The sequence below is a fragment of the Magallana gigas genome, chromosome 6 (assembly GCF_963853765.1).
Source record: "Magallana gigas chromosome 6, xbMagGiga1.1, whole genome shotgun sequence".
NCBI lineage: Eukaryota > Metazoa > Mollusca > Bivalvia > Ostreida > Ostreidae > Magallana > Magallana gigas.
Window position 1 is genome coordinate 14,667,710 of NC_088858.1, and position 14,222 is coordinate 14,681,931.

At 32.7% G+C, this 14,222-nt stretch overlaps 2 protein-coding genes across 3 annotated transcripts; one reads left to right on the forward strand and one right to left on the reverse strand.

Moving 5' to 3' along the window:
• Positions 1 to 2,838: 2,838 nt before the first annotated feature.
• Positions 2,839 to 7,958, reverse strand: LOC105333678 (protein MEMO1). The gene is made up of 8 exons (XM_034470317.2): positions 7,794 to 7,958; positions 7,146 to 7,227; positions 6,594 to 6,662; positions 6,077 to 6,189; positions 4,311 to 4,422; positions 3,869 to 4,088; positions 3,429 to 3,533; positions 2,839 to 3,317 (listed from the first exon to the last, which is right to left on the reverse strand). Exons 1-8 carry the CDS (start codon positions 7,843 to 7,845, stop codon positions 3,180 to 3,182), a joined length of 891 nt encoding a protein of 296 aa, XP_034326208.1. The 5' UTR covers positions 7,846 to 7,958; the 3' UTR covers positions 2,839 to 3,179.
• Positions 7,959 to 9,240: 1,282 nt separating this feature from the next.
• Positions 9,241 to 14,192, forward strand: LOC105336892 (RAC-gamma serine/threonine-protein kinase). Of its 2 annotated transcripts, XM_034470315.2 has the most exons (9): positions 9,243 to 9,540; positions 9,739 to 9,815; positions 10,288 to 10,413; positions 10,692 to 10,855; positions 11,855 to 12,005; positions 12,114 to 12,176; positions 12,481 to 12,611; positions 13,210 to 13,274; positions 13,529 to 14,192. In XM_034470315.2, the coding sequence occupies exons 1-9, from the start codon at positions 9,521 to 9,523 to the stop codon at positions 13,623 to 13,625; spliced, it is 894 nt and encodes a 297-aa protein (XP_034326206.2). In that variant the 5' UTR covers positions 9,243 to 9,520; the 3' UTR covers positions 13,626 to 14,192. The 2 variants fall into 2 exon arrangements, with proteins under 2 accessions (XP_065944116.1, XP_034326206.2); XM_066088044.1 differs by lacking the exon at positions 12,481 to 12,611 and having other exon boundaries at positions 9,241 to 9,540.
• The last annotated feature ends 30 nt before the right edge of the window (positions 14,193 to 14,222 follow it).

A 14,222-nucleotide genomic window follows, 5' to 3' on the forward strand; every position in this document is an offset into this window, starting at 1 on the left:
ACACTATACATACGAATCGATTTAGCATTGTACCAGAGACATAACTAACACAATGTTATTTGTGTCTCTGATTGTACAGTCGAATACTAGTAAATTCAAATGACGTATTGTTGGGGACAAGCGGGGTTTGCATAATAAAAAGAAATGAAAATCACATAAATATGTAAATATTCTAAATTAATATTTAATCGTAACATTGATGAAAATAATATAAGTATAAGTAATAAGGATCAATCCCTGAATATTATGAGGTAAAAATTTTGGTCAGTGCGTGCTCAAATCCATTATAAAGCCATTCGGACTATATTGGATTAGACCTCGCCCCATCCAAAATTATCTTCTCATAATACTAAATGAATGATCCCGGTCGATCCTATTCCTTAATTAAAGTACCGATTTTGTTTGAATTATAAATTAACTTGCAGGTAGCCGATCTCTCTTTCATCTTTACATGGCCACCCACTGATTTACGATTGTTATCTGTTAAAAGAGGTTTCTATTTCATTTATAAATACTAAGTAAATCTTACTAGTAGATGTATTTGGTTTAATTAAAACCTTTTGTTGAAGTAAGCACGTCATTTTGCTGAATAACATACGTTTTGCAAAAAAGACTAACGACTTACGACCAAATTATAAAATGCTAATCAATCACACAAAAATAGTTGTTTTATTCTTTCAGCTGTAAAATATGATGATGGAAATCGGAATAGTTTTAAATAAAGGGTTTCATATAAATTCGATCTGTTCGTCATAGATTATCTGCAGAACTGTAGCTCCCGGTCTGAGAAAAATTCGGATGGACGACCGTCCATCCCTTTTTTTTCAGACCAGGAGCTACAGACCTGCTACTAGTCAAAGATGAGACTGAAAATATTTACGACTTTGACATTTAGAGCTATGTGCAAACTAATATGATAATCAATTTTATTACACGAGATATAAATACCCATAATCATCAGTCTCAGCTCTTCAAATATCGCATACAGTGTATTTGGAGGAGAAGATTAGTTTAAAATTAATCAGATTAACCATTAAAAATTATTAGTCTGCTTTCTAATGTTAGAGGATTTTATATTTTTCAACAAGAGGCCCATGGGCCACACTGCTCACGTCAGCAACAATGGCCATAATAAAACAGCTTTTAATATGGAGTCGTATACAAAAAATCTGGACTATGTAGTAAATTAGATCCTGTATAAGCATATTTTTAAAATTGCCCCCAGATATTATTATGCTAAACATAGAGTCCCTTTTGTAACTGGATGACTTCATAGTCATATCATATATTGAGCATGGCAGTTCACAATAAGATCTCTACCAACAGTTCTATCTACACCACGGTACCTTTGGGTGCTTCCACACAAAATACAGCTTTTCTGGCCAATTGGTTTTCTAAATTCTTTCCTCCATATACCCCTATGTACAAATTTAAACCCCATTGTCGCCCACCTTATCCCCGGGGATCAAGATTTGATCAAACTTGAATCTGCACTACTTGAGGATGCTTCACACAAGTTTAAGCTTTTTAATTCAGTCAATTGGTTTTTTGAGAAAATATTTTTAAAGAGTTTCCCCATATATTCCTATAAAACAATTGGCCCCCTTTGTTGCCTAACAGTACCTCCGGGGGTCATGATTTGAACAAACTTGAATTTACACTACCTAAGGTTGCTTCCACAACGATCAGATTTCTACAATACATGAATAGAAAACTAATTGAAAATTCCAAAAAATCTATACTTATAAATTAAAACATTTTGCCAATAAACTAAGAAATGCCTGCACCAGAGTAACTGCTCTCACCTTTGGCATTTCAACACATGTGATATGATGTCCGTAAGCTATAATTACGTGATAAGTTATTATTCTAAAATTAATCAAAAACCAACTTTCGTTTTCGATAAACAAGCCCAAAATAGCAAAAACGAGAATAAGGTGGTGAACACGCGTTGGTATAAGCAAGTCAGTGCGATTTTGCATCAAAATATATGCTTGCAATGAAGCAATATTGAATAATTACGTAAATACAATGTAGATAACATATTTACTGGGAAGTGACTTAGTGTGCACAGAGAAGTTAAGGTTTGACAAACATTAAATAATTAAAATAAGGCAATTCGTTTCTTGAATGCATAATTTTAGTTTTGATGTATACAACTCGTTCAAAGCACGACCTCTGGTGAGAAAATGGGATATAACTTACTAGAACGGGGTAACCAAGGCTAATTAACGTCATGGCGAAAAATGTAGGAGAGGACATTGGCTAAAAGATATGATACACCAGAGAATATCTGACAGCTTGTTTTGATGAGCAAAGTAGATAGTAACATCCACCGAAAGTCCAAACTCTTGTCAAAACGGCTATTGATAATGAAAGCTTTTCTAAAGTATTTTGCATATAAAAGCATAACCCAAAAATAAGAATATGCACGCTTGCCTCGGATTTTTTTTTAAATGTTCAATAGATAAAGATGGGAGGGGATGTCTATGCCCTAATTGCATGTGCTTATGACTTAAAATTCGTAATAAAGATTTTTATCTTCCAGACGTTGTTATAACTTTCTGTTTTGTTATCAAGACTTCTTTTATCTTGTAAAAACAACATTTTTGTATTAACGATTTTTCATCATGTAATAACAATGTTATTGTGATTAATATTTGTTTAGTAGAACGATCTCCGCCCTGATATATATCTTGCTCTCTATCTTGGTATGTAAGTTGTGGATCTTAAATTCTGAAAGGCTGAGTAATAGGTCTACTGATAACTTGCAACACAATTGAATTAAATTCAAGTACTTTAGACTCATAACTAACAAGCATACATTTAAAATACATGTAAATTATTTAGCATTTATTCAGTACTAAGTCTTATTTATTGTCTTCATTACATGTACATTTATTTATAATAACTGCAAAAAAGGCCAACTTTACAAAAATTGCAAAATGTAACTTGGAGATTTACAGTGACAAACCAGTGAATATAAGTACATGTACAGACGTACAGATGTACAGATGAACATGCATCAATGATCAGATCTCTCCGTATAAAGTAGTGCAACATCCAGAGCTCAGATTGTGTGGCATTCCAAAGTGGGGTACTAAATTGAGAAACATACGGACATATAAGGCATGTTAAAAAGTCCATGTGCAGCTATGAGTCCAAAATTTCCCTAGCATTCACTGCATGAGCAGGGCACCTGAGGCATAGCTAACTGAGGAGTCACTCATTTTCTTACAGCGGCTTGACTGGGCATAGTTCATGAATTTAAATGACATTCTGCGTCCATTACCGTTTCTTCGAAGAGCGTCTATTGCCTAAAAAAAACCCAACAAAATGATAATTATTTAACACAGCCTACTTTTCAGCTGTTCATATCTAAAATGTGGGACCTTTCTTGAATGGTAATTCATGTCAACAGAACTTACACTTAAGAGAACACCTATTGGGTATCTGCCACATATAGTGTTTTCATACTCCTTTAAGTAGTGAGAAAATTTAGCTGGGTCCATTTGTTCTATTGCATCCATTCCCTGAAAAATAAAACCAAACATCTTTTTTAGACACTTTTGTTTAAAAATTTTTGAAAATTCTATAAAAAGAGTGCTTATTCCTTATTACACAGTTTTTTATACTTGGATTTTGAACTAAATTTTTGTATTAATATGGATCAAAATTCACATTCCCAAGAGAAACACTGTAGTTCAAATAGAAAATAATGTAAAATAAATTAACAGAAGCATAAAGAACAGTTCTCAAAAAACAGCAGGCTCTACACACTGTCACATATATCAAAATGATACAGAGCACTGCCTGGTGCATTATTTTACTTTAGTTTATGTTAATTGATCATCTCTGACCATCTTACCATTTTATCTAAGGCCTCGATGGATTGCCAGATGTCTCCACATGACTTATCGTAGAATGTGTAACGGAATCGCTGTCCCCAGTGACAGAAGTCGGAGGAGATCACAAAGAAGTTTTCTGGGTCGGCTAGATACTGGCTAAATATAGATCCATACAGCTTCTCCTTGTCCGCGGACAGAGATCCGACCAGTACAGGGATAATGGTAAACTGTCCACGTCGTCTGCAATTACGGTTACAAATCGGATCATGTCATATCAATGTAAATGTACAGTTAAACACGGTTAAAGTGAACACGCTTACAATAAATTCTTAAATTATTGGATGATAGTGCAAGGCGCCAAGTACTGTACTGTTCACAGAGGGTTAAAAGAAATTCTATTGCATAGAAAGAGTATGAAAAAATATTTATATTAATTCTTTACATTTTTGCTTTGTTCCTCACCTCTCCATGACTTTAGCAATGTAAGGTAAATGCATCTCTATACTGTGTTCATCTTCATCTGTACTCATTTTCATTTTTTCAAAGGCTTTTGTGGCAAATAATTCTTCATTTACTAAAAGGAATTGATCATATATATATGAATCTAAAAGCATATACAGTAAAACTCGTTAGTACGAACACGGATATAGCGAATTCTTGGTTATAGCGAAGTTTTTTTGAGTCCCTGGTAAATTTCTTTACAAATCTTTGCAAAATTTTGCGGTTATAACAAATTCTGATATAACGAATTACGGTTATAGCGAACTAATTTTGAGTCTTGTTGAGGTGAATTATAACGAAATTTAACACTTTTATAATGAATTTCTTAACAGTTTAAAATGCTTGCACTACCCTTTAATATAACATTTTGAGTATTTATTTTCATATAGTTTTTTTCGACTCACAATCCGATTATTAAAGATATCAAAGTAATGTATTTTTATTCTAAGCCTCAATTAGCAAAAATTGTAGTCTGGTGAACAGGTCTAGGCAACCTCCGTTTTCGGAGGATAGCTCAATTTCAAGATGGCTGCTGATTTTTACCATATATGGAAAGTCACTTTGCATTGTAGGTGAAATTATCCTCCATTTTTGGAGGATAGCATGGGTATATTTCAAAGGCTTCGTGCATATCTTTAATGAGAAAATGCAAGCACCAGACCATATGGGAATTAAAGTTAAAGGAATAAACTAATGATTGTATGCGGCGATTTGAAATTCTATGTATAGTATTTTCACAATATGCTTTGAAAGTGTGTACTTCCTGTGTTCAGTTTTACAAATGACATAGACCATTTACATGTTTCATTTAATAAAAATCACAAAATAGTGATGTTTATTACTCATTAAAACATTAATGAGTTCATTCACGTTGAGAGACACACAATAGATATCTTGATCTGCTATATTGTACATGTACAAAGTAAATGTTTGCATATACCTTAGGAACTTTGTAGCTCTTATTCTAATTAATTCACATGTTATTAAGTATCATTTAAATTTAATCCCTTCACACAAAAAGACATTGTTAAATTTTATTAATCAAAATGATACCATTTATAGATATCAATTATCCAGAATATTGAAAAAAATGTGAGAGTCTTCACATAAGATATTTTTCTTTAAATCAGCCCTGCAATTATTTAAACTTAAATATTTATTAAATATTATCAATAATTATAATTATCAATAGCTAAATAAGGTGATATTTTTATAGTACATGTATAATAATTATATTTTATTCATAGTTAACTCCCTTTGTAAAAACAGAGTTAATTGCCCTTCATCTGAAAAGATCCACCAGGGGGCGCATACATCTATCCTCCAAAAACGGAGGATAAAATCTATCCTCCAAAAATGGAGGTTGCCTAGACCTGGTGAAAGAAAAATATGTATATACTGAATTCGCAATAGTTATTAGGAATTTGTTATACCGATATAGTGAATTACGGATATAATGAAGAAAATCCATCGGTCCCTAGGACTTCGCTATAACCGAGTTAAACTGTAACTCTTTCACACCAAATTTTATACCTTGTACTTGTATAATCAAACAAGGAAGATTTTCAAACTGTAGACATGTCTAATTTTTATTCTATCATTAAGACAACAACTTGTTATAAACTTTGTTTAAAGTTGATATAAGCTTTGTTAGAAATTCATTACACTTATAGGTACAGTCCTGATATTTTGTTCATTAGTAACAGTACATGTACTAATGTACTCACTCTTCTGGTCTATTGTCAGATCATACAATGGCGTCTGGTAGTGAGAGGTTTCAGTGAGGGCACAACCGGACAGACGAACATGGTGGGAGGGACCAAGAATGAATATTCTCTTACTGTAGAAAGAAATATCTAAATCTTCAAAATAATCTGGCATGTGGGTTTATGCAACCTAATTAAAATTAGATCTTAGATTTGCTCATGTACGATCGCTACACTAAGTTGTATAGCGTATCATAGAGGAGCGGATTTACATGTACAAGTCTACTTTTAATTAGATTGAGGGTCATGCTTTCATGCTTTATGTGTTCATACTCCAAATAAAATTACCTCAAGTTTATAATTTGAATTTTATTCTAGATCTTCAAGTGCACGTACATTCTACTGTATTTCATGTAAAAAAAAAAACCTATTTCTTTAATATTTGAAATATGCCATATAAAGAGTAAATTATGAGAGTATTTCAAACTCTATGCCTCTGTGATGAAATACTGATTGGTTCTTGCAGTAGAATACTTGCATGTTAGATGGATCAATCTGCCTGTAGGCATGGCCTCCACAAGCTCCACAATATACATACCCTGCATGACTGAAATATAGAGATTTACAATCAACAACGTGGACTTATCATTTCATAGTTGTCTGAAAGGTTATAATAATCTTTTTGGTTTTTTCTCCGCTACTCTCATACTTAAATGCATGTGCGCATACTGAAATATAATTTGTAAGTCTCGATACCTTCATGCTTTCCATTGGATGCAGACCAATAAAAGAGCCATTATTTATTAAAATGACAGCTGCAAACTGTTGTTTTAAGTTGAAGCAGTTGAGGTAGAAGAATATGACCTCAGTATGTTTATTATAATTCTGCTATGATTTATGAATGTAATTGATGCTCATAATTTATAAAATTTCAGCTTTATAAATAATCATTATTCTTCTTGATCCAAGAAATAGTTAATGATAAACAAAGATATATATATAAACACACTGCTAAAATTATAGTGAACTCAGACACAACTTAGACACTACATATCTAGAAACGCTAGGACACTTTGGTTTTCATTCTTACGGAGCAATTATGGCTCTTGCTGGGGAGTAGGATGGCTGGGCTTTCGATAACCACTCATCTAACTGGCTGCTCAACTCCCTTCCTGGAAAAGAAAACAATATCTTAAATGTTTCAATTTCAAAATTAACGCATATGTCTAGACTGCTGAATATAATATTCAATGATGACTATGGTTCATTAGTATTCATTTGTTTTCTTATAAATAAAAGAATAAATATTAATACATTCTGTATCATCCACATGATAAATAAACACAGTGCCTTGCACAACTTTTATTATATAACCAATTTCATTATCATTCATCAGTTCATACTGTATCATTAGATAATTAAGAATATTCATAATTAATTAGATTTATTTGTCATACATCATCAACACAACACTGACCAATTTTTTAAATTATTTCAAAATGTTATTATTGATTACACAAGTACCCCCTCCCCCGCCCCAACTAAACAAAAACAAACAACTGCAAACCAAAAACAAAGAAAGAAAGCCACACCTTTCAGTTCATTAAAAGCTTCGCCATGTTGACTGAACCATGACTCCATAAGTTTGTGTGATATACATCACAGAATACTAAGATACAGTGCCCGTTTCCATGTGATCTTTTCATCTGTTAATATAGAATATATCATATAAACTCACCGTCGTTTGTGTACCAGCTCCCTGCGTGTGTTGCCCGCCTAACTTTGGACATAGTTATTCCTATGGCTACTGTACTGTTAATAACTGACCACCCTTCGGAGAGGCCTTCTTTATAATGGTTAATTCGGAATTCCTGAATTTCCTTTGCTTTGTTTATCAAATCATTTGTATTTCGATCCCGATGTAAATATTTTTAACTGCAATGTGCGCAGAGTTATTTTTAGAAATAATTAACGAAATATAATGTCATGTATTAAAATGATGATTTTTAATTACTAAAGTATGATCCTTATAACACTCAAGGAAATATTTTTTTTTCCAGATTTCAAAACCATGTAATTTAGATTAATGTATGTGTCAAACTACTATATTTCGCATAAATTTATCCATTACCAAATATTTATAAGCCAAAAAAAAAAAAAGTCCAATATCATATAAATATATAGTGTGCCTTTTATTTCTAATATCATAGTAGAAATATTTTTTCTATTTCTATATTATAGTATCGTTATTTTTTTTTATCAAAAGACTTATTATAATAATTCAATTTTCTTATATTTACATATGAAAAAATGAATTATTGCAATAATTAACATGGAGTGTGCCCCTTCCACTTTTTGGGAGTATGTAAAAAAATCGAATGGAAATATGGAAAGTGGAGTTAAAGCAGAGACCTAAAAGTTATTTTTGTCTCTGGTTATAGATATACTACGCCACCCACTCCAAGATGTTGGATTTTTTTTTTTTGGTTTGTCATGATTTTTTGGATGAGTCTGCCCCCCCCCCCCCCCCCCCCCAATTTCAAAAACGATGCTACGTGGCTGAGAATAAATGCTCAAATCAATGCCAATGTCTGCATGTGTATTGTGTATTTCTCTTTTCTAAATAATCCCCCCCAGTTATGATTCATTGTAATTGAGAAACTATTGAGTAAGACCGCTGTCATTTAAACCAGTCAATATTTTCTCACTGTCATTTCATATGCATACTAATAAGTAGCATACCAGTGATTTGTACATTATAAGTAATACTGGAAATATCGTACAATTTCACTAATACATGTGACAATGTACCTGTAATATTGAACATTTTTAGTACAGTTCATGTGATAGTGTACATTTTAGCAATACCAATAATACTGTACAATTTTAATAATACCTGTGACCTTGTAGATTTTTAGTGATATCTGTGATATTGTTCTAAAATAATAACTCAACGAAAATTTGCAGATTCCTGAGAAATGATTGCACACTTACAAAACTGATTAAAGATACTGTTCGAATTGATATGTATATACATGTATATGAACATGCCCTTTGAGAACCCATTATTTCCAAGCACACCAAGAAACCCCGAGTATAACAACCACTTCGAAGCATCTAGAGGAATAATCCTATAAATCGATCGATGTCCCCCTAATTAACCTGAGTCATAAACCATGAGCTGTTTAAATTCTCGACTGCATACCGTGACCTGCTATGACAATACTACCACCTGAACTTTAAAATTACATAGCTTGTATGCTAGTAGTGAATGAAAGAGTCATGAAAACGTAAACAGATATTGATTTCGCTTTCGAGGACGTATACTTGAAATTGTGAATCTCCATGATACTATCTATGCTAACAAGTGAAAACATTACGGATTGAATAACCTGTCAACTGACGGAATATAAGGGACAGCAATGGATAACTTGGACCAACTCTATGTGGTGATTTAGTGCCATAATGCCATCAAGAGTAGGGAGGTATGTGGATCGAGAAATGGGACAAATGGTGGTTGGGGGGGGGGGGGGGGCTTATTAAGTTTTAATTACTGAGGGAAAATGCCTACAGTACTGCAATGTTAAAGAATTATTTCGAAACCAGTTACGTGTGGTATTAAAAGTGTGCTTTGTTTTATACATTTTTTATTATGTTCATGACTTTATTGACTTTTTATACAGTGCTGCGATAGGCGAGGCTACACAGGGCTCTAAAGAGGTTGCTCCAATCGTCAAGGAGGGGTACATGTTTAAGAGAGGTGAGTTATCACTGGTTATGGATTGCACTTTTCATAGGGGCACGGATCCATAAGAATCTGAAATCTTGCGTATTTGAGTAAGCTCGCAGCATAACATTGAAAACACAAATTAGGTAAACGTAGTAAATGACATTCATACACTTAAAAATAGAAGATATAATTTTAATGTCTTTTGTGAATTAATTCACACACGTGACACCTACTGCGTTTTCATAAGACAGTACACCGCAACTGTCTGTCTTATAGTTTTTAATTTTTTAAACAATTCCCTTTCTTATTGACCAATTTGGCACCACTGACATATATACGTGTTCTGCACATACATGTATTTCTAAATAAGAGTTAACATTTGGCATCGCTTTGGAATTGAAGAATGCAGACAAATAGAATTTAAAATTAACAGCTGATTAATGAATTATAATCAATTACTGTACACATGATGTACATACATGTATCTCCTCTGACTTTTTAGGGGAGTATATACGTAACTGGCGGGCCCGTTACTACATCCTTAGAGCTGATGGCGTGTTTCATGGCTTCAAGTCAAAAGAGGAGGCTCAGACGTCAGCAGAAATCCAGAATGACTTCATGTTACAGGGTTAGTACCTTAAGGCTATGAATTCTAAAATGTTACGAGTGGAAACCATTACAATGCATACGAACTGCCTATAAAAGATGCCTATGGGTCACAATGCTCACCTGAACAATAATGACTGTTCAATTACACATCAAAAAGCTATACATTTTAATAGTTTTTGTTTTTCTACTTATGAAATCAATACAATGCCAAAGTATTCCTTGTGAAAAGTATGCAAACTGGTTCATGTGTACAGCAATATCAAACCTTTAACAATAAAGTTTGTTGTGTCTACATAGAGGATGTTACCATAGTAACCCACGAAAAGCCCAAGTTAAACACCTTTATTGTACAAGGAATAATTCTCCGTGGTATGCAGGTGGATAGGATATATTACACAGAGACAGCAGAGGACCGAGAGGAGTGGATCAGTGCCATACAAACAGTTGTGGATGCTCTTGGGGTATGACTAGTATTTTATGATTGCTTGTTATCTAGCTTAAGGCTGCCAAAAATTAATTCAACGTTTAACATCACTTCAAAATACCAAACCTATGAGGGAGGGCGATAAAATTAAAACAAACAAAATTTTTCAAACAAATGATCTTATTCATTTACATTATTATAAATACAATGAGTATAGTAGGTTATCTCTTTTATAGTGATCTTTCCAGATAATCCCCAGAAGTAATTGATTTATAGTCCATAATATGCTCTAAACATTTCGAATTTCTAGAACTGGAAAAAATATAATAAAAATAGGGGTTTGGTTTTTTTTTCAAAACTGAATTTCTCCTAAATCTACCCGCGTGGGTTACGTTAAATATAGAAATAACTTTGGACAGCCTTATGTGTCTTATTGCTGGCCTTGTCATTCTGACTTGAAGAGGTTCAACATATTAACTCACCCAATTGTCAACCAACCCTTCTCTTTTGCCATCTTGCCCTTACCCTAATACATGTGTTTACTAATCCTGAATGAATTGAAAATGCATAATAAAATTTAAACTCTAGTGAATATATATGTACATAAGGAGTAATAAGATTTTTTTTTTTAAATAAAAAACTTGAAATTACACCCAAACATTAAACAATTATTAATCCAAATGATAATTGTACTCACTAAAGTTTTCAGTAGGGGTGACTCCACAATGTTCGATATATCAGTATAAAGACACATGATAAAAGCTTACAGTATGTTAATTGATTTATTTTCTTGGTATATTGATAAATAATACTATCACAAATTTGACACAGAACAGAGTAAAAGCCCTCAAAACACTGCACAAAAAATGTACATGTATCACAAGCATTTCCAATTTTCAACACATTTGTACTGTAAGTAATCATTTCAACAATCAATAAATTCAAGTGAACAAAATAACCTGAGGTTATATCATTAAAAGTATTCAGCATAGTAATGAAAAATACACAGTATTATTAACAATACAAAACATTACAGGTTGGCAACTGGAGATCTGCTTTCAATGAACTAGGAGAGAGAGAAGAGAAGATGTATGACATCTCCCTGCTGAACTCCTCCAGTAAAACATTAAATGACCTGCCACCCAAACTAATCGTTCGTCCTCTACAGCTATCGGACTACGATAAAGGTGCACAAGAAACCAACATTGAAAATGACAATCAGAAATTACAAAACCTGTCTTTTGAGCTGTAGATCAATTTTGAATTTGGGACCTGAATAAATTCATTATTTGCAGGTTTTCTTGAGCTGTTGTCTCAAAGAAGCAACACAGGAAATATTTCCAAACCAGAGTTTAGAAGTAAGTGACACAGGCATTTTTCAATGCATAGCATTTGTGGTTTCCTTTTCCTTTTGACACTTAGTATATAAGCACTATATCTTTGATTCCAAAAGAACAATTATTTATAGTTTTGTTAGACTAGCTAACTCAAAAGAGATACTAGCATAGAAATTTTCTTTATATGATCTCACAGCATCATTTTCTTATTGTACTAATATATTAAATGAATCTATTTATGGATTGAATCTATCTCTTATCACTCTTCTTCATCAAGTCTTCACAAATTCCTTGTTTTAGTATGTATCTTTGTTACTTTTAAAAGGCTTATTTAAAAAAATGGCATCTCCTTCAAATACCTACTATGTAACAGTGGTTGAGGATACAGCTATAAACCGAGTCATTTCTACTGCAACACTTGTCACAGAACTCCAGTTTAACCAAAGAAGTCCAATGGTAAGAGTGAAACAACTAACAAAAAATCCTTAAATAGAAAATTGGACACTCCATTAAATATGCACCCTCGTCGACACATTTGATGAATTTTCTAAGGATGGAATACTAAATATATTTAAGCACATAATATTATATAAATAGTGCCTGTTTGGGAGGGTAACAGTTGAAATTGACACCCCGAGAAAACCATTGTCAACCGACGCGAAGCGGAGGTTGACAATGGTTTTCGAGGGGTGTCAATTTCAACTGTTATCCTCCCAAACAGGCACTATTTATTTTGTTATACTGAATGTCTTTTTTAAAAAATTTAAGAAAATTTTACTGCTTTTATATAGGAATAACGTGAATTCTACAGCGAACCGTACGCGCATAATTTTCGCGCATGTAACATTTTTTAATGTTACCCGTTGCCAAGTGCGTTGCTAACGCTGAGGGTAATAGTAAATATTATTAACTGCGTCTTAACCAATCAGATTTTAGTATTTAACATGAAAGTATAACAAACATACATGTTTACCAAAGGCAAGAAATATTATATTTAGTTCATGTAATTGATAGACAATGCCAATTTTATATGACCTTGACCCTATTTTTTAAGGTTGGGTGGATCAAGGACATTGTTATTGACAACAGCAAGGGGAACCAACCACAGCTAAAAAATGTGTAAGTTAGTTCATGAACTCTCATACATGTAATATATACATATCACAGTTATCGATAATTGTTGTTCATATCAATTCCACATCAACAAAGCCATACATGTTTTTCAGAATTGATTTTCTTTTGAATTTCATTCCCCATCATGAACAATTTTTCCTTTTTTTTTTTCATGAGTGTTTTACAGAAATTTAACCGAAAAAAAAAACAACAAGAAACAAAATTGCAGCAATTTGCTCTCAACTTTCTGTAATTCATAGATTGGTGAACACTTTAAAGGATCTTGGAGAAACATGTGGCTGTAGTCGAGTAGAAAGCATTAATACATCTTTGGGGACGCAAGATGGAGATATTTAGTGCAATAGAAATGGAGTTGGAGGGGGGTGTGTGGGTGATAAATTGTGATATTTTATCTAACTTTTTATATATTTTTTGTCCAACCATGTATTGTTATCATCATTATTGATGTTGATTGTATAAGTATTAAAGGGTATTTATTTTATACAAGTAGCTATGGGTACTAGAAAAATTAAAAATGTTTACAATGTATGCAATGATTGACAGTGATTAAACTTTTATGACAGTATGAACGATATTTTGTTGAGCTACAAATACTAGTATACATGTTTACTGTAGTACATTTATCTTTACGATTTCCCTTATACCCAGAGCAAACTGGTTAACAAGCAAGAATGTAAACATTTAAAATAACTGATTTGAAATCAGTTAACAGTAGCTGAAGACAAAATCACAAGAATACGATAGAACCGTTCATGTACCAGAAATTGTAACAGTAAGTTATTGCATGCCAAATCCAAATCTATTGATTAGACTACTGGGAAACATGTATCTTTTGATCAGGTGATGCCATACTTTTATATACTTTTTACATTCCTATTGTTGAATAAATATTTTGAAAAACCATATAGCGTAGATTTTTTTTTCACATACATA